The 18,763-nt window shown below is 48.8% G+C and overlaps 1 protein-coding gene across 2 annotated transcripts in view; it reads right to left on the minus strand.

Moving 5' to 3' along the window:
- Positions 1-200: 200 nt before the first annotated feature.
- LOC106589612 (fatty acid synthase) overlaps positions 201-18,763 on the minus strand; it is a 30,492-nt gene continuing 11,929 nt past the window's right edge. For both annotated transcript variants that reach the window (XM_082970513.1, XM_082970512.1), the window contains 38 exons: positions 18,529-18,651; positions 16,972-17,087; positions 16,642-16,776; positions 15,991-16,477; positions 15,637-15,824; positions 15,096-15,285; positions 14,637-14,731; positions 14,336-14,470; positions 13,949-14,152; positions 13,669-13,784; positions 13,239-13,414; positions 12,752-12,943; positions 12,494-12,574; positions 11,811-11,996; positions 11,460-11,639; positions 11,145-11,348; positions 10,549-10,865; positions 10,042-10,443; positions 9,666-9,830; positions 9,461-9,576; positions 9,099-9,253; positions 8,576-8,779; positions 8,255-8,405; positions 7,581-7,759; positions 7,332-7,451; positions 7,082-7,204; positions 6,750-6,973; positions 6,223-6,427; positions 5,913-6,064; positions 5,653-5,744; positions 5,069-5,463; positions 4,434-4,622; positions 3,886-4,113; positions 3,489-3,547; positions 3,228-3,380; positions 2,860-2,958; positions 2,459-2,710; positions 201-2,379 (listed from right to left, as the gene is read on the minus strand). In XM_082970513.1, the coding sequence (XP_082826639.1) occupies positions 2,242-2,379; positions 2,459-2,710; positions 2,860-2,958; positions 3,228-3,380; positions 3,489-3,547; positions 3,886-4,113; positions 4,434-4,622; positions 5,069-5,463; positions 5,653-5,744; positions 5,913-6,064; positions 6,223-6,427; positions 6,750-6,973; positions 7,082-7,204; positions 7,332-7,451; positions 7,581-7,759; positions 8,255-8,405; positions 8,576-8,779; positions 9,099-9,253; positions 9,461-9,576; positions 9,666-9,830; positions 10,042-10,443; positions 10,549-10,865; positions 11,145-11,348; positions 11,460-11,639; positions 11,811-11,996; positions 12,494-12,574; positions 12,752-12,943; positions 13,239-13,414; positions 13,669-13,784; positions 13,949-14,152; positions 14,336-14,470; positions 14,637-14,731; positions 15,096-15,285; positions 15,637-15,824; positions 15,991-16,477; positions 16,642-16,776; positions 16,972-17,087; positions 18,529-18,651 (6,926 nt within the window). In that variant the 3' untranslated portion in view covers positions 201-2,241. The remainder of the gene's footprint in view (positions 2,380-2,458; positions 2,711-2,859; positions 2,959-3,227; positions 3,381-3,488; positions 3,548-3,885; positions 4,114-4,433; positions 4,623-5,068; positions 5,464-5,652; positions 5,745-5,912; positions 6,065-6,222; positions 6,428-6,749; positions 6,974-7,081; positions 7,205-7,331; positions 7,452-7,580; positions 7,760-8,254; positions 8,406-8,575; positions 8,780-9,098; positions 9,254-9,460; positions 9,577-9,665; positions 9,831-10,041; positions 10,444-10,548; positions 10,866-11,144; positions 11,349-11,459; positions 11,640-11,810; positions 11,997-12,493; positions 12,575-12,751; positions 12,944-13,238; positions 13,415-13,668; positions 13,785-13,948; positions 14,153-14,335; positions 14,471-14,636; positions 14,732-15,095; positions 15,286-15,636; positions 15,825-15,990; positions 16,478-16,641; positions 16,777-16,971; positions 17,088-18,528; positions 18,652-18,763) is intronic.

Below are 18,763 nucleotides of genomic sequence, written 5' to 3' on the forward strand. Positions count from 1 at the left end.
CAGTATGTCTGATTGCATAAGGAATGTATGGTCAGTTACATACAGGGATTAACATGAAGGTGTGAAAGGCCAGGAGTATTTTATGATTGCCTGAAGATTATGGACAGTTGAATAAGCTAAGGAGACCACTTGCAGAGAACTATCAGGACCTGTTGTAGTTCCCTCAATAAGTTTACATAGAAACCAGACAGACACTGAGGCAGGATGTTAGTGATCGCTCTTTATTTGGACTAATACAATAAATACTGGGAAAAACAAACTACAAAAAAAAGCACACTGTCAATTCCCTCCTTTTTACTGCAGCCAATCACCATGCTCAAATTAAAGCCACCTGACTCTTCATAGACCTGATTAGAAGTCTCAGAGGTCAGGTCAGTCTGTTGCATTCTGCGATTGGACCCCTGATCTTGAAGGAACTTCAGGGGTCAGCAAAGGTCATGGGAGTCAAAAAACAGCTGAAGGTAGAAAGTTGCCTCGTAAACCACAGATCTAGGATCAGATTATCCTGCCCACAGTCCAAACATGAACCATTAGGCGGACAGTAAAATATATGTTCCTGGACCAGTGGTTAGAGGTAAATTCTACCTACTCCTCAACAACAAGGCCGTTCTTCAGGTCAATGATTCCACACCCAACGGCACCGGCATTCTGACGTGACATCAAACAAAATGGAAGCTTGGACCAACTACTACTTTTTCAGTGAGACAGTGAATCGGATGGTATTCAGTGGGCACGAAATGGGAGAAAATGTTCGGAACAGGAAGGTACGAGCTGAATCTATCCAATAAAGAAGCCTCATTTTAGTTTGCAAAGCCTTTTACTCCATTGTGCCCTCCTGAACACCATAGATTTCACATAACAGTATTTGGGTAGTGCCATACAAGTGATGTTTCATTGCTCTATTTCCTTTCAAACACGTACCAAAGCATTTTGAAGCATTGCATGTGGACAGCAGTAATATTCAAAACATTAGTCTTATGTAACAATATTTCAGGAATGTTAGAACATTTTGAAGGAACATTGAAGGAAATTAAAAACAAAGGTTAATTGTATGATTAGTAATCCATTGTAGCCAGTTACATAGAACAGCATGCATTTTTAAAACAGCAGCAATTTAAATTACTTTTTTGTCAAAGAAGCCAAGATCATAGAAATGTGACCTGTAGATATCCAATCAGTCCTCTTAAAAAGGTGTACTCACACAGGAAAGGCAACACACCCAGATCTAAACCCAGAAGAATACTGTTGTTTTCAAAAAGTATTTCAGTTCTTAAATGGAAAGATACAGGGAGTCTTATTTCCAGTAAACAGCTGAATAGTTAAAAAGTTATTAACTTAATCAAATACGGTGTCAGTCAGATATTTTTAGCCATTTTCCCGCGTGTTGCTACAGTAACCCCTTTAGTTCTCACGTTGGGAAGTCTAATACATTTCTCTGTGTGAACCTACCTTAAGATCAGTGTAACAATACTACAAACAGTCACTGCAAACAACTTTGAAATCAACAAAAATAGGGATCATAACTTATGACCAATGCTGGTAAACAAACCCTTTTATACAAAACCCCAAAACAAAGACAGCCATGTAACAATGGTTTCCTCCTAAGCCAATGTCACTTGGTAACAGGTACAGAGCTTGAACAGGTGTTAGACAGGAGGCTATGTACACGTGGAATAGTCTGCATCATTAGGGCACTGCTAGGGTTTGGCATGAGATAAAACATGCACGCATGTGCATAGGTAGAGGGTCCGAGTCCACACACACACACACACAACCTTTATTACCAAGTTCACGAAACACCCTTTAGCAGACTGGTGGGTTGAGCAGTATCATAACACAACAGCTAGGTAGGTTATCTAGGGCTAGGCTACAGTCAGTTGGCAACACAGCCAAGCTCACATGCTAGGCTAGCTATAGGGTTGAGCCAGCACATTTCCAGTTGTAGCAGGGTTGATTACCAGTACCGAGTTGAGCATCTAACTTTATTCTACCATTCCAAACATGATAAAGAGACAAGATTTTTTTAAATTACAAATAAAAAGAGAGTGAGGACCTTATTGGTAGAGCACAAAAATACAGCACATTGTTTGTTCCCATGCGAACATACCCTGTGGCAGCGAGCTAAAAGCTTTGATAGGTTGGGGGTTGCGTCCATTATATGTATTGCCCAATGGGGTTTAGGCTTGGGGATAGCAGAAGTTGGTGCTACTGGGGGAGAGGGCTGGGAAGGGCGGGACTGGTCTAACCCTCCCGGGCACTGACGCGTGGCTCGGCCAATGAGCTATGGATGATGCTACTAATAGACTCCACCCCCTCTCCTTCTAGGAAGCTGCGGTGGTCTCCCTCGATGACGTGGACCGACACCTTACCATCACACACCTGAAGAGGAACAAAGCCTGTTATTATAGCAGTGTGTGCGTGCGCGCGTGTTCATGCGTGTGTGTTTGTGTATACCCACCTCGCTCAGTTTGTAGTCAGCCCCCAGGTTGTCTCCGTAGTCGCTGCTGGCCTTGGCGCGGAGCAGAGTGACGTTGCCGTGGTATTTGGTTGCCGGTACATAACCGTCGGCAGCCTTGAGTTTGTAGTAGAAGGTGGCGGCGGCGAATCGCAGGGAGTCTTTACTGACGTTCTTATGGCTGGAGGTGATGAGGTCCACCGCCATGTTGACACGGGCCTTCAGATCAGACAGAGGGAGCAGGGTCTCCAACAACTGGACAGAGAGAGGAGAGGTAGAGGCACAACAAGAAATGTGAGAATTATACATTGAACCAGTCTCAAGTATGTAAGTTTAATATTATGCCATAGCCAGTGAGTACAGTATGAGTACAGGCCATTATCTGCTGTTGTAAAGTGTGGTACCTTGTTGTACTCTATGCCAGTGAACTGCTGGATGAAAGCACACAGTGCTTCAGTCTCTGCCTCAGACTCTTTACCAGGGGTCAGCTTGGATTTGTAGCTCTGAAAGGCAAATAGAATACAAACATCAGGTTAATGCTACACAAGACCCCACGGTTAGTTCTGAGTTTATGAGATGACTGACTCTTTTCAAGTGGAGTTCACTGTGAAGGAACTGAGTACGAGGATGTGTGTATGTGTCAGAGTACATGTGCATTCCTGCGTAACCTCTCATCTGTGTGTGTGTGTGTGTGTGTGTGTATGTCAGTATGTACAGACACATGCGTATCACCGGTGTGTGTGAGTATCAATATGCCTGCATAAGGTCTCACCTGTGTGTAAGCGGCGACGTAGGAGTGTGATCCGTCAAAGAGGAAGAGGTAATCTACAGTTCTACCCTGGGCCTGCAGCTGAGAACACATCTCAAACGCCACGCAGGCCCCAAAGGAGTAGCCGGCAATCCGGTACGGACCCTCCGATTGCACCTACACAAATAAAACATAAGCACAGACCATTATTTATAAAATCACTGTAATTATCTATCACGTATGTAAATATATAAATACAAATGAAGCTGTTAGTATCTTTTTTACCTGACGTATACACTCCACATAGTATGTAGCCAGAGACTGTATACTGTCCAAAGGAGCAGCTAGAGAGATGGGGGGGAGACAGTTTCAGTCATTAAGAGAAAGTTCACAACTTTAGAGAGAGAGAGTGGGACTGTATCAGTATGATTGCAAGAGAGAGAGAGGAGGGAGTTTGTTCCTGTGTGTGTTTGTTCCTGTGTGTGTGTGTGTGTGTGTGTGTGTTCCTGTGTGTGTTTGTTCCTGTGTGTGCGTGTGTGTGCGTGTGTGTGTTTGTTTGTTTGTTCCTGTGTGTGTGTTTGATTGTTCCTGTGTGTGTGTTTGTTCCTGTGTGTATGTGTGTGTGTTTGTTTGTTCCTGTGTGTGTGTGTGTTTGTTCCCGTGTGTGTTCCCGTGTGTGTACCTTTAGTGCACTGCAGGCCGTAGCAGGGCACACTGAGCTTGGCGGTGAGTGTGTGGAAGGCAGCGATGGAGCCCTCTATAGGGTGGACCAGGAACAGCGGGCGCTCAGCACTCTGCACCTCATTGAGACGTGAGACCGTGGGACCGTCTGGGTTGACCAGCATCAAACTGAGGTCCGACTCCAACAGAGAATGCACTCCTCCCTTCTTCACTGGAGACTGACAGGACTCTGGAGAGAGAGAGGGAAAGAGAGAGAGAGAGAAAGAGAAAGAAAGAGAAAGAGAGAAAGAAAGAAAGAGAGAAAGAAAGAGAGAGAAAGAGAGAAAGAGAGAAAGAGAGAAAGAAAGAGAAAGAGAGAAAGAAAGAGAAAGAGAGAAAGAAAGAGAAAGAGAGAAAGAAAGAGAAAGAGAGAAAGAAAGAGAGAAAGAAAGAAAGAGAGAAAGAGAGAAAGAAAGAAAGAAAGAGAAAGAGAGAGAACACATAAGTCCATGACACACACGCTTCCTAACTATACAAAGTCATTATTGCTTACAGTGTTTGTGTACACACCTGTTGTTCCCACCGGTTGCCTGGACAGCTCTCGGAGCTTGTTGATGGTGAGCTGTCGGATCTCCCTCATTGCCATGACGATGTCATAATCGCGCTCCAGTGTCTGACGCACCTCCACGCCCATCAGAGAGTCCAGACCCAGATCAGCCAATGAGGCGTCAGCGTTTAGGCTGCTGACGTCACGCACACCTGAAAAGGTTAGAGGGGACAGGGAATGAAAACACCCAAACCAGCTTCAACTCTATTGATATAAAACACAACAGCAGCCCACCCATCAGCTGTGATGGGGTAACTTCAGGAAGAATCTAGAGCTGGTTACATCTTCCTGTAGTCTGACCCAGTATGTGAGCCACAGCCTCCACTAGGGAGATCTACCACAAAGCACGTTGTAGGAGTGAGCCAGCTACCTTGGATAAACAACCAGGAAAAAAACCTGCTTCTGCTTCATCAAGAAAGCTAAACTGACATACAAATGTGTTTTTGTTGTTCAGTCAATTAGATCATGCTCATTTTAAACTATTCAAGGTTAGCTGGCGTACTCCTTGATCCTGCTTTCTAGTACACCCCTCAGGTCACTGTCTGGGGTTTGTTATAGGGTTAGTGATATGGAGGTGTATGGGTGATGAGGGGTCTACCCAGTATATGAGCGACAGCCTCCACCAGGTCTCTCTGTCCTGTTCCATTGCTCTTCACCACGCTCCTCTCTGCCAGCACGAAGCTCGACATCACCGGACGCCGCTCGCACAGGAAGCGGTCCAGCACCTCCAGACAGGAAGTGATGCGCTGCGGGAGAGTCCCGCCCACCACCACGTCGTTACCGCCCATGGTCTCCAGGACAACGCCCACGTCGCCGATGGCGCCCCACTGGACGGCCAATCCGGGCAGGCCATCGTGGCGTCGCTGCTCGCACACGCGCTCCATGGCGGAATTGGCGTAACCGTAGTTACTCTGGCCGGCGTTGCCGCGGCCGCAGCTCACAGAGGAGAAGGCTACAAAGTAGCAGAGGTCTGGACACAGCTTCCTGGTCACCCTGAGAAAGAGGGAGAGAGGAAGGAAACCTTTGATTACCTCAGACTGCTTTTGGATTTTCCATTCCTTCAAAACATTGGATACTGACAGATCCTTGTAATGGAAAGACTGGTAAATCTCAGCAGAACTACAGAAGCACCAGGTGGAGTGATCTCCAGGCTAACTGCTATGCCTGTGTGTATCATCTAACCTGTCCAGGTGGAGGGTTCCGTTGTATTTGGGTTTGTTGACATCCAGGAACAGCTGAGGAGTCAGATTCTCCAGCATGCCATCCTTCAACACCTGGTACATACAGACAGGAGAAAAAGACAGGTGAGGTATGCGAGTTGAGAGGGGGACAGGTGAGGTATGCGAGTTGAGAGGGGGACAGGTGAGGTATGTGAGTTGAGAGGGGGACGTGTGAAAACAAAAAGCAACCGTGTACAGGTTGGGGGGGGGGGGGGGAATTACCATGGCGAGGTGGAAGACTCCTCCCACAGGCCCCAGCCTGCAGGCCTCGTTGATGAGTCGCTCCGCCCCCTCCAGGGTGCTGACATCACTGGTGGACACCAGCACCTGTACACCCATCCCCTGCCACTCACGCACGCGCTTCGCCTGGTAACCTAGCAACGTGAACCGACATTAACAAAAGTGACTGGACTGTCACAAACAACAAGTGTGCAGCTAATGTAAGAACACAATGGCTTTGCTGGTGTGCTACAATACAGCACATGTAAAAATGTGCAAGTACAAGTCAAAGTTCTGAGTTCTTGTCTCTTACCGTTGCGGATGCCCGATCTGGAGGTGAGCACCAGTTTGCGGGCGCCTCTCTCCGTCAGCCAATGAGCGAGCTCCAAGCCGAAGCCGCCCAGTCCCCCGGTGATGATGTAAGAGTGGGAAGCAGGGCAGAAGGTACGGCAGATGGCGGGGAGGGAGAGGGGCGAGCCCACCGCCTGAGTACCACCACCCTTCTCCTCTGAACGCACCTAGAGACACACAATTACATTTTAGCAGACAATTAGAGGTTAGGTGCCTTGCCTAGATTTTTCAACCAGCAAGCTTTCGGTTAGTTGCCCAACGCTCTTAACCGCTAGGCTACCTGCCACCACGTCAGACCCAACACACACCGAGTGGACTGTAATAAACCGGCATGTATCAAGAGTATAATAAGTGGTAATAACAGTGTTATAATAAATGATGGACCGGTCTAAAAGAGAGAGTTGAGGAAATAATAAAAGCTGTGCTTTGTGAGGGAGAAAAATAAAGAGTGAATGAATATGAAAGAAGGGGAGTTGTTGAGTAAGTGACCTGCAGCAGGACTTTGCCGATGTGTTTTCCCTGGGCCATGTATCTGAAAGCCTCCTCCACCTGGTCTCTCTCAAACACCGTAGTCCTCAGTGGCTTGACTACACCTCCCTCAATGCCCCGCTTCAGCAGCTGGGACACCTCCTCCCACTCCCTGTTCCCCTCCTCAAACAGGGCGTCCAATAGGATCCCGTGGAACGCCACGTTCTTCAGGAAGAGAGCCATACCTGAGGGAAACAGGGACTCATGTCAGACATTAGAATCAGCTGCAGCGGCACAGTGAGTCGGACACAAAATGGCTGCCACGGAGAGCAGTTGCAGTGCTGTGTACTGACCCAGAGGGGAGTTGTTGGACAGGTCGTATTTGCCGATCTCCAGGAAGCGTCCGTGTCGAGCCAGACAGCGAAGACTGGCCTGAAGCTTCTCCTCAGCCAGGGAGTTCAACACCATATCCACTCCTACAGACAGGATACACAAGAACATGTGAGTGAGTGTGAGAGGCGTATCATGTTGGATAGTTGGCATGTTTCGTGTGTTTGAGTGAGGCAAGTTTGGATCGGAGCTGATATTTAAAGTGCGTCTGACCTTTTCCCTGTGTGTTTAGCAGGACGTGCTGTTCGAAGGTGGCGTCTCTAGAGTTGGCAAAGGACTCAGAGGTGAGCTGGGGGAAACGCTCCTGTAGGTAGGCACGCTTCTCTGCTGAACCTGAGACAACACAAAACACGGGTTACATCTATGGCTAAATGCACTGACAATTCTGACATTAACAGGCCAAGTGTGTGTGTGTGTGTGTGTGTGTGTGTGTGTGTGTACCTACAGGTCTCTGGTACTCACCAACCGTAGTGAAGACCCTACAGCGCTGGCTGAGTGCAATGGCGATGGCAGCCTGGCCGACGCCCCCTGACCCTGAGTGGATGAGAACACTCTCCCCTGGGCGGAGCCTGCCTCGGACCACCAGGGAATAGTAGGCTGTGGCATAGACCACCGGCACCGACGCTGCCTGCTCCAGGGTCCTAGAGAGAGAGAGAACATAAGTTACTTACAACAATAACTAAGTCATAAAGATAGACGTCAACAAAGGGGAATACTGCAAAGCAGGATCTAACTTACAGAAATAACTTTTCCCCCCCGAAGTATACACTTGAAATGGGCATGGTCTAATTGACAACAACCAAACACACATAAATAAGTTCAGCTTTAATAGTTATTTCTGATTGTTTATAAAAGTTAGCCGGCTAACTCATTGATCCTGGTTTGTAGTACGCCCCTGAGTGGACATACCCCTCAGTCTGTTAGTCAAGATCCCAAAACAGTGTCTCCCTACGAGGTCGTTTGTGGCTCTGGGCCTGTATTCACAAAGTATAGGAATGCTGATCTAGGATCAGTTCCCCCCTTTTATTCATTATTATTTTGAAAGGCAAAACTGATCGTAGACCAGCACTTTTACTCAAATGCACTACATAATGTAGGGAATAGGGTGTGATTTGGGGGTAGTCGCATTGTTTTACCAGCCATCTGGGATGTCCCAGAGGAAGCGCGTGTCAGCGTCAACACAGGTGGCCAGGCCTTTAGCAGGCAGCAGCCCCATCACACGCCGACCGCTGGGGTCACGACCCGAGAACTCCATACCCAACATGCACTGCTGTAGGGCCAGGTCGCCTACAGAGGGAAATCAGATGTGTGTAAGTAAAAGAGAGAGAGAGCATGAGTGTTCATTACTGGTATAGCCTCAGAGGCAGTTTCCTAGAGGACATGTCTGTATGCATCTCGGGGGGGTGTGGTGTGTGTGTGTGTGTGTGTATGTGTGTATGTATGTGTGCGTTCTTTACCTGGGATGGCGTCCGGTGGCAGTTTCCCGGTGGCCAGCATGATGTCTCTGAAGTTGAGGGAGCTGTAGTAGACGCGACACAGCTGCACATGGGGGCTGCTCGCCACAAAATGGCGGAGGGGCGAGGCGATCCAACGCAGCGAGGAGAGGTCACCACGGGTCAACACGTTAACGTAAGCCTGCTCGGTCAACTCCTCACTCAGATCTGAGGAGAGAGCGAGAAAGGGAGAGCGAGAGAGGTATTAAGCTTTGTAGCATGATCAACAGAAGATTAGGAATCCATTATTGTCCAAGATGAACGTTTTAAATCAGCATATTCTTGAGCCTAGGGCTAGTCTGTGACTATCAGCTATTTTAGCGTTTATCATTAGGGAAGCACTTTTTTTCCACTGCAATTTTATCAAGCTCCTATGCAATGACTGAACGTGTGAAAGTTCTCTCAAGATTTCTCATTGGGTGTAACTTTTGAGATCTCGCTTGAGCAAGAACAAGAGAGAGGGCAGATGGTGGTGTGGTTGTCGTACCCTGAGAGATGAGCTGGTGTCTGAACACTCCCCAGTGTCCATCCCTGAACACGTTCATACACAGGTCTCCCTCCAGCACAGACCGCATGGAATTATGGGCAGGCTGCAGGGTGGGCGCCGCAGAAGACTCACACAGGTTGGACACAAATGCACACCTGGAGAGAGAGAAGAGAGAAGTACAGCATTAGTCTGACTCACTGTATGATTCACAGCCTATCAATTACTTTTATAATATCACACACACACACACACACACACACACCTGTGCTTTTAAAATGCTACTACCAATCCAATCCTTTCAGATCAAGTGTCAAGGGGAAGAGGGGCCAAGGTTTTTTTTTCAGACCAGGCTTTAGTCTCACCGTATGCGGCTGCCCCCGGGCTCCTGGCGTAGACAGTTGACCATGCCCACCACCCCAGAGTGGCCCTGGGTAGCAGTCAGCCAGACCGGAGAGTCTGAGGGCTCAGCCAACGTCGCCTGGGGGGGGGGGGGGGGGAGAGAGTTATTAGGGCTTATAAGCACTTATTAAGGAGTTATTAACACAGAGACACAGACATTTCCCTCACCTTGAGTGTGTCCACCCACTGGTAGTCCATGCTGTCCACAGGCAGGAAGATGGGCAGTTTGCTGGGTAACCGACGGCGACACAGGAATAAGGCAGAGCCATAAAATGACTTCCTGACAGCCACCAAGTTGAGAGACGCATCAGAGAAGGCTTTCTCCCACTCAGTCTAGAGAAGAGAACAATAACAGGATTAGACATCATAGGTAATAAAATGTTGTCACAAATGAGACTATATGTATGGCCAGTTTATGCATCCTCACTCACTAAACACTGACTGAAGCTAATAGCGTAACGTGTGGCCCTGCTTTAATATCTGAAGGGAAGCTGGGGGCTAAGGATTCATCTGGGTATCAGTTTTCCACTGCAGTGTAACTGACCTGGGAGAGCAGTCTCTGCTGGTTGTTCTGGCTGTCCTTGGAGGTGAGGAATGCCACCATCTCCCCCAGCGTCTCTCCCTTCAGCAGGGTGTGGAGCATCACAAAGCCCCCCTCCTTGGCCCCCGAGGCCAGGTTCCCCACCACCACCTCAGCCCCGGCCCCCAGGGGACCCCAGGCGTGGTTACACACCACCAGGTCGGCCCCACCGACCGCACCCCCGGGCACAGGGCCCTGCTGGGGGTCCCACTGGGCTGAGGTGACCCCCATGGCATCCAGGGTGGTCTGGTGGGGGGTCAGGAGGTCGAGGGTAGTGGCAGTGGCGACGTAGTCGAGGCGGAGCATGGGCTGGATGTTAAGGAGGGGCACGGCTCGGGAGAAGAGATGGCCGTCGTTGGAGAGGGCCTAAGGTGGGGCGAGACAGAGCAGGGGTTAGAGAGAGGAGGGCGAGAGAGGAGAGAGAGAGAGAGCGCGCTCATGACCACTGCTGTATCACATCTTTGTTCTCACCTCCAGGACTTTGATCTTCCCGGGGGTAGTGTTCTCCAGGGCTGTGTCCAAACAGTGTCTGAGGGCTGGGCCATCCAGTAGGCCATGTAGCAGGGGGTCCTGGAGGAGACAATCCCTCTCCTTCTCAACAGTCTGCTCCAGCTCTGACCGCAGGTTCCCGTTCAGCTCTAGACCACAAAGCAGGGACAGCAGCCGCAGCAAGCCAGGCTCAGCGGACTCAGGGCTGGGGACAGCAGGATCAGACACCCCCTCTAGACCAGGGATGGAGAGCTTAACGCCCTGAGGAGCCAGCTTCTTCTGCAGCTTGTGGATCAGACCTGGAGAGATGCATGAACCAAGGGTCAGACAGAGGGTAATCAATTTAGTACTATGGCTTTTTTAGACTAACAAAATGTGAAGTAAGATCTGCCTTTGACATCAGATTTGCAATTTCTCTGTTTACATTGTCGTGAGACTGTTGTAGAAAGAGAGAATACAAAGAGATTGCTACCTATTATTAAAAAACGTTAACTGTGATTTTAAACATTGAATCTGAAAGCAAAAATGACTTCCCACTGTTTGGATGATAAAGGTAGCCAACAAACATGAACTCTAACCTTTGCAGTTCTTGAGCTGGTCTCCCAGCTTCTCATTGGCTGACAGGCATTCTGTCTCTAGGTAGGGCACAAACAAAAACTCCTCCAGGGTGGGCGGGCTCTGTTGCTGTTGGCGACGCGGTGCCACCGTGGCGTGGAGACCACAGATCTGCACTCCGCCCGCAACGATGTTGTCAAGGCAACGGTTGACGTGGACGACCACGGCTAGGTGATGGAGAGAAGGTAGAAAAACAGTTTTAAAGAAATGTAACGGCATCCTTAAGTGATTAGTGTGTGTGTTTGTAGTGGGCCTGTGTACATGTTTTATTTCTATACCTTTGTTACCCTCTCCGTATTCAGTGACCCTCTCCTGGTGGACGGTGGGGTCGACACACACAGAGCGGATCCGCGTTGGCAGGCGAAGGCTGCGTCCTGATAGGCCAACCACGATCATCTGCAGCATGGTGTCCAGGAAGGTCACCCAGTTACCCGTCCACTGCAGCTTCCCACTGTCACCTACAGCCAGAGACAAGGATAGAGCAGGGTCAGAGGGAAACCAGTCAACCAATAACTGAGGAAAATAACTTATAGTACAATCTACAACTAGCCACCTTAGTTGCTACCCAGTATTAAGTAGGCTACTTCATAAAGAGGTTCACAATGGTTTAACTTTTTCCTCACACACACCTGCATTGTTGGACTCCAGGATGCCCTGGAATGTCTTGCCGTAGTCATAACCACGGAGACGGAGCTCCTTGTAGATGTCGTGGGCTGTCAGGCGCAGTTTGGGGTCACCATTGTCCCCGGTGACAGGCTTACCAATCTCAGAGTGGAATGAGTCCAGAGCAGCGTCCTCCAGAATGCTCACCTTGCCTGCACAGACAGAGAGAAGTATGGGATAGGTGACTGACTGAGGAGGACCAAGGAGAAAGCGTGTAGAGTTTATAGTATGTATTACTATGTCATAGACCTTGAATGGTTGTATACACTAGTTGCTATTTAAGCAATAAGGCCAGAGGGGGTGTGGTAAATGGCCAATATACCACGGCTAAGAGCTGTTCTGTTCTGGACACAGCCCTTAGCCGTGGTATATTGGCAATATCCCACAAACCCCCGAGGTGCCTTATTGCTATTATAAACTGGTTACCAATGTAATTAGAACAGTAAAAATAAATAGCCATACCCATGGTACAGTCTGATATACCACGGCTGTCAGCCAATCAGCATTCAGGGCTCAGTTTATAATATGTAACAGATTGAATGAGTCTATATACACTAGCTATTACCATGCAACAGAGCACATAGAAACAATCCTTTACATATCAAACATTTATCTCGGATGCTTATAGGAGAGTATAAAGCATGCGTACCACTGACAGCCAGGTTGCCGTTCTCAGAGACCTCAAACCGACTGGTGGCACGCATGAGACGCACCTCCAACTGGACTGACCCTGACAGCGAGAAGAGGGGAAGGAGTAAGAGAGAAAAGGGAGCGAGACAAAGCACATTGAAGAAAGGTCATAAATGTACCACAGTAAAAGACTGACAACCCAAACAGACACCCTTGAGGCGACAGACAACCAACGATCAAACTCTTCCCCTCCCTTCACCATCCGTCCCTCCCTCACCGGTCTTGGGTAAGATGGTGGCCCTGTGGATGGTGACGTCCTCGAAGGTGACAGGGGTGGTTTCCATGACAATGCCGAGGCTCCTCGTCAGGGTCCTCCAGGCCAGTACCAGATAACCCGTCGCCGGGTACAGGACACGCCCGTCGATGCAGTGGCCAATCATATAGTAGTCTGGAGACTCTGGGTTCATGTCTGGGGGGAGAGGAGATCAACTACGTTATTGTCTGTGTGGGTGTGTGTATTCTGTATCGGTGTGCCAAGAGTGTGCAAAGCTGTCACCAAGGCAAAGTGTGGCTACATTGAAGAATCTCAAAGATATTTTGATTTGTTTAACACTTCTTTGGTTTCCGCATGATTCCATATGTGTTATTTCATAGTTTTGATGTCGTCACTATTATTCTACAGTGTAGAAAATAGTAAAAATAAAGAAAAACCCTTGAATGAGTAGGTGTGTCCAAACGTTTGACCGGTACTGTATGTCTCTCACCAATGTTATAGATGGTAGCTGAGGTGGACCCTCCAGAACCAGCAGGGAAGTCCTCAGCCTTGGGTACGTCCCAGGTCTGGGAGTGGTCCCACTGCACCAGGGGGGAGATCAGCGGGGTGCCCACGGGCACCGGGTACTCCACGGGCGGGTACAGCTGCTTACTGTCCACGTTGATCCTGGACACAAAGGAGAGATGCTTGGTATTGAGACATCTGACCCAAATATAGCTTTTTGACATGCATGTTTTAGCTTGTACTAGGGGCTAACAGAGTTTATAAGAGTAAAAGAATGGCAAAGTAAGGTGTGAAGGCCAAAAATAATATGCACAACAGCAGTTAAAGCTGTGTGTTTAAGCTAAAGTAGGTTGAGAATAGAATCAGTTGCATAATGATGACATCAGAGGCGTGGCGTGTCAGCAGCAGGTACTGACCCGTTCATGTAGACCTTGCCGATGTGAGAGAGGAAGAACTCCAGGTTGTTGGCGTGGCCTCTCCTCATCAGGGGCAGGATGGAACACGTGGGCTTCAGGCTACGCTTCAGGATCGCCTGCAGGGGGAGACAGAGCAAGGTTTCACACAGTAATGATGACAAATATGCTGCATTTTTGTCAGACGTTGGTGTGTGTGTGTGTTTTTGAGAGGAGAAAATTGTCACAGTCTTATCAGGCCATCCTATGTTTGTGTGTGTTTGTACATTGTGTGTATACTAACCTGCAGCAGAGCGTGTGGTGCTATCTCCACCACCACAGCATTATCAGGCACCAGGCTGAGGCCCTCCTGGAAGAGGACAGGGCTGACCAGGTTATTACAATGGTAATCTGCTGAGGAGTACAGAGCCAGCGAGCTGTCCCAGTCCTTCTGGGGGATAGATGTGCTGATCCACCTGGCAGACCTCTGCTTCGGCTCCTTGATCACCTACAAAAGAGAGTGGAGATGGGGATTCAGTATATTTGGCAGGTGACTTGAAATTCAATTCCCAGACAGGCGGAAAGCAGTCTGTTTTTTCAATTCATGCATTTAGTTTCAATTCCCTTTCTGAATTGAATTTTTTAAGTTAGGTTTTTGGACTGAGCCACACAGTCATAAACGTTGTCTTACCTTCTTGAGAGCAGCCAGCAGGGCGGGAGCAATGGAAGCCATGTAGTAAGAATGGAAGGCTACACCAGCACTACGAACCTCCTTGGCAAACACACCACTCTCCTTCAGCTCTGCTACAAACTTACTCACTGCCTCCTGCATACAGAAGAGCACCGTGTCAGTTTCAGGCTTTTACAGGACAAAAATGTAGCTTACAGACAGAATTGGTCTAAATAGTTTAGTATAAAAAAAAAAAAGGGTATTTAAAAATAGCGCATAAAGCTATTGATAGATGCAAGGATTTGAACCAAAAATGTGTTACCGCAGGGCCAGAGATGGTGACGGTGTCTTCAGCATTGTGACAGGCTGGAACCACACCCTGAGGACACTGAGCCTTACACTCTGCCCATGTCAGTCCTGAGAGAGAGTGAGAGAGTGAGGAGAGAAAAAAGTAGATCAGCGAGCACAACACAAATTAATCCAAATCAAAGTTTATTGGTGGATACACAGATGTTATCTCAGGTGCAGAAAAATGCTTGAGTGTCTAGATCCAACAGTGCAGTAATACCTAGCAATAAAGATGAACAGTTATAAATACAAAAAGTTACATAAGCTGAGCCATGGCTAGAATACAGTATATACATATAAAGTGGGTGAAATGGAAACATGATTAAAGCAACCAGTGTTCAATGGCTGTATGTACATAGGGCAACAGTCTAAGGTGCAGGGCAGAGTACCGGGTGGCAATTCAAAACAAACACCCTCTCTTTTTGGTCCTTACCGACTGCAGCCATGCCCCCGGGGGGCAGGTTAGCCTCCTTGATGGACCTCCCTCTCCAGTAGGCTGCCAGGATAGCCTCACTGTGACTGAGGGATCCGTCTGCGTAGCCACAGGCCAGCTCTCCCACACTGTGGCCCACAATGCCGTCCGGCTGCAGACCCAGCTTCTGGAGCAGGTCAATCTGGGCGATCTGAGAGGGGGACAGACAGAGGTTACTTTTATGAGCATGCTACAATAATATAAATATGATATGCCTTTTAGCAGACGCTTTTATCCCAAGCGACTTACAGTCATGCGCGGATACATTTCTACACATGCTCTACCAACGGAGCCATACAGGACCATCTTAAATGGTCATCTTCATGATTGCCTTTGATATGTCAGAGGCATTGTGTGCTTTTTGTCTGTGCAAATAACGGACAATACAGTCCTATTTCCATAGCCTTTTGGTTTCAGTGCCCCCCAATCTTAGTTAAAATGGTGTCCTACCCTCAAAAAAAATGGTGATTTGCCCTTAGTTAAGATGGCTGCTCTGCTGTACCTGTATGGCGGCAAGGCCTACGAAGGCTTGGACGGTGTCCTCGAAGGTGCTCTCGTCTGCCTCCATGAGCAGACTGGACACACACATCCCCGTGTCCTTCAATGCTACGTCCGAACGCAAGATGGACTCCCTGAACTCTGGCAGCTGCATCAGACTGCGGCCCATCCCACCCCATTGGGTGCCCATACCTGAGAGATACACAAGTGTTAACACACACACACCTTTCTCCTAAACCACTGCTTTCATCATTCGAGGTAGAAGTTACCCTTAACCACATATCCTGATCACATGAACCTGCCCCCAATCCTAACATTAACCATTAGGCTGAGGCTTGGAGAAACTCCTCTCTCTTACCTGAGCAGATGTACCACAACGGTCTGGGCGTGGCCTCAGTCTTCTGCACCTCTGTGACATCATCCTTGGAGCCAATCAGAGTGTAGCCCCTGTAGGGCATCCCGGCCGTGGGTACCCCGGACACCTCGTTCAGCAGACACAGGAAGTTGTCGTCGCCCGAGTGTTCCTTCCCCTTGCTGAGGAGGGCGGAGACAGCCTCCTCTGTGCGGCCGCAGGCCTGGAGGAGCCTGGGTACTTGAGAGGACACAGAGGGGGTCTTGGGGGGCACTTTAAAGCTTTTTGGTGTGTTGAAACCAGGGGGGCGGAGGATCACGTGAACGTTAGAGCCGCCAAATCCGAAAGAGTTGATGCCAACGATGCCGCCGCGGACTGGTATGGGCTCGTTGACGACGCGGAGGCGGCCGTCACTAAGGGCAGGTATGTCGGTGTTGGGGCTGTTATAGTGGATGTTGGGAGCCCACACACCTCGCTCCAGAGACAACACAACCTGGGAGAGAGGGAGAGAGTGACCGGGAGAAAAAATATAAAATATGGAGGGGGAGGAGAGAGATGGAAAGAAAAGTGTGTTAGTGCTGGGCTTGCCTGCACATATTGGGACTTCAGAACACTTTTGTCCTGTACAGAGGTAGCCCAGACCATTCCAGTTCTTACCTTGGCCAGCGCAGCCAGGCCAGAGGCAGGCTCTGGATGGCCCATGTTGGACTTGGTGGAGCCAATGAGCAGTGGGTCACGCTTTGAATGACAGAACACACTGACAATGCCATTCACTTCCTGCGGGTCACCGACCTGGGAGGAGAAAAGACGGAAGTCACCAGGGGAAACAAATACTGAGGGAACCAGATGTATCAGGCGGAGGAATGTGACAGAACACCTTCCACAGAACATTACGTTACTGGGTGTGGTGGTGATATGATCCAACAACAATGAATCAAGTGTTGTGTGTGTGTATATAGATAGGTGTGTGTGTGTGTGTGTGTTCACCTTGGTCCCGGTGCCGTGGGCCTCGATGTACTCCACCTGGTCAGGTGTGATGTTGACCTCCTGGTAGAGAGAACGTACCAGCCGCTGCTGCATCTCACCTGAGGGGAACGTCACACCTGGGAAGAACACACCAATCAATACATGACTTCATTTAAAACAACTATTTTGTAGCCATTCAGAGGACTTTTAGGTAATTTGGTATAACAAATGTCACCGACGTGCAGTACCACGAGTGGCTAAGAGCGGTGAAGGGTAAGGTTGTCCCTGGACGCTGATCTTGAGTCAGTTTAGCATTTTCCACACTAATGGTAAAGGCTAGGGGGGGGATGGAGGGAAAACTGATCCTAGATCTGTACCTTGGGAAACGTCACCCCGGAGCGGCTAAGAGCTATGTCACTGTTTACGGGGCCATTAGCTCATGGTGCCCTTGTACCTTAGTCATCCACTTCAAATTGACTGGTAAATACTGCAGGCTGGTATGCTGTGACTGGATCACCAGTCTGGGAGTGTGTTTATTGTGGTGTGTGACAAAGACAGACAAATTGGGCAGAGCAGAGGGGCATGGGAGCGAAGTGTGGTATTGAACATCCTAAAATGCTGAAAGCGTGTGTGTGTTCCACTCCGGAGAATCTGTCCCCTCTTCAGCTTGGTCGCATATAAACACATGCCTGCAGTGCTAAGTGTGTGAGGAGGGATTGGGGGAAAGGTTAGAGTGTGTGTGTGTGTGTGTCGATTACACCACATTAATAGGTCTATATTTCAAAAAGAGTTGGAGCTGGCACTGGCCGGGCATTAGCTAGATTACACCACAAACACAGATGACAGGGGAGTTACACTGGGGCGTCAGGAAAACACTAGGTTTTTAGCTGCCACACTCAACGTGGAACTTTTTGCCAGCGTGAGCAAAGCCACTCATTTATCAAGTGTTTCTCGGGCGTGAGTCACGCGTCAAATTCTTGAAAATAGAACCAGAGTGTAATTTCACGCTGAGTAACACAAGCCTCTCATGGAGCCATGCCGAGTACGCCCAGGCTTCGTTTCCATGAATAGGAGCATCTCACGTTAGATCTAAGTTACGAGTCTAGTGTAGCGGGCCTGTTACATTGATTAGAGTCTTCAAAAGTGGTGTTATTTCTTCAAGAGTTGAGTCATAGTGGGTCAGTGAGGCCTCACAACCTATTGGGCAATAGGCCAAAAGACATTATGGGAAATGCAATTGTTTCTCCACAAAAATAAAGTTTCTACTGGGCTACTGCTTGGCATTTACAGGACAGGACACTTACGTAAGCCAGGCCACACGTTGGGGTGAGAAATATAGTGGACGTCGTACGTAACCTACCAGAGGGTTGTACAGAAATATAACCATGTTGCTTACAGTCATCAAATCCTTATAGATCTGGGGAAAGTTAAGGGGTAGGAGATATCAGACCAGGAAACAATCCTAGGGTTTGTGAGGTCTGCCTCAGTGCCTTGGGGATAGGGGCTATGGCTAGGGTTTCATTCCAGACAGGGCAGGTACCCTCCGTGCTGTGTTATATAAATGGGGTGTTGGCTCACCCTGCTCCTTGTATCCGTCAGTGTTGTTACCAGCGTTGAGTATCGTGGCGTATACCCTCTTAGCCATGGAACGTCTGGTCAACAGTACCGCCACCGCAGCCTCCGAACGGCAGTACCCGTTTCCTGGGGGAACACAGAGAGGAGCGCACCAGGAAGTAACGTTAATGTGGTTTCAGGGTCGGACCAGGAAATATTGCAGCTGTATGTGGGTGTGCTTTCAGCATTTATCTTCAAC

This window comes from Salmo salar, chromosome 28, assembly GCF_965601325.2.
Source record: "Salmo salar chromosome 28, fSalSal1, whole genome shotgun sequence".
NCBI classification, from domain to species: domain Eukaryota; kingdom Metazoa; phylum Chordata; class Actinopteri; order Salmoniformes; family Salmonidae; genus Salmo; species Salmo salar.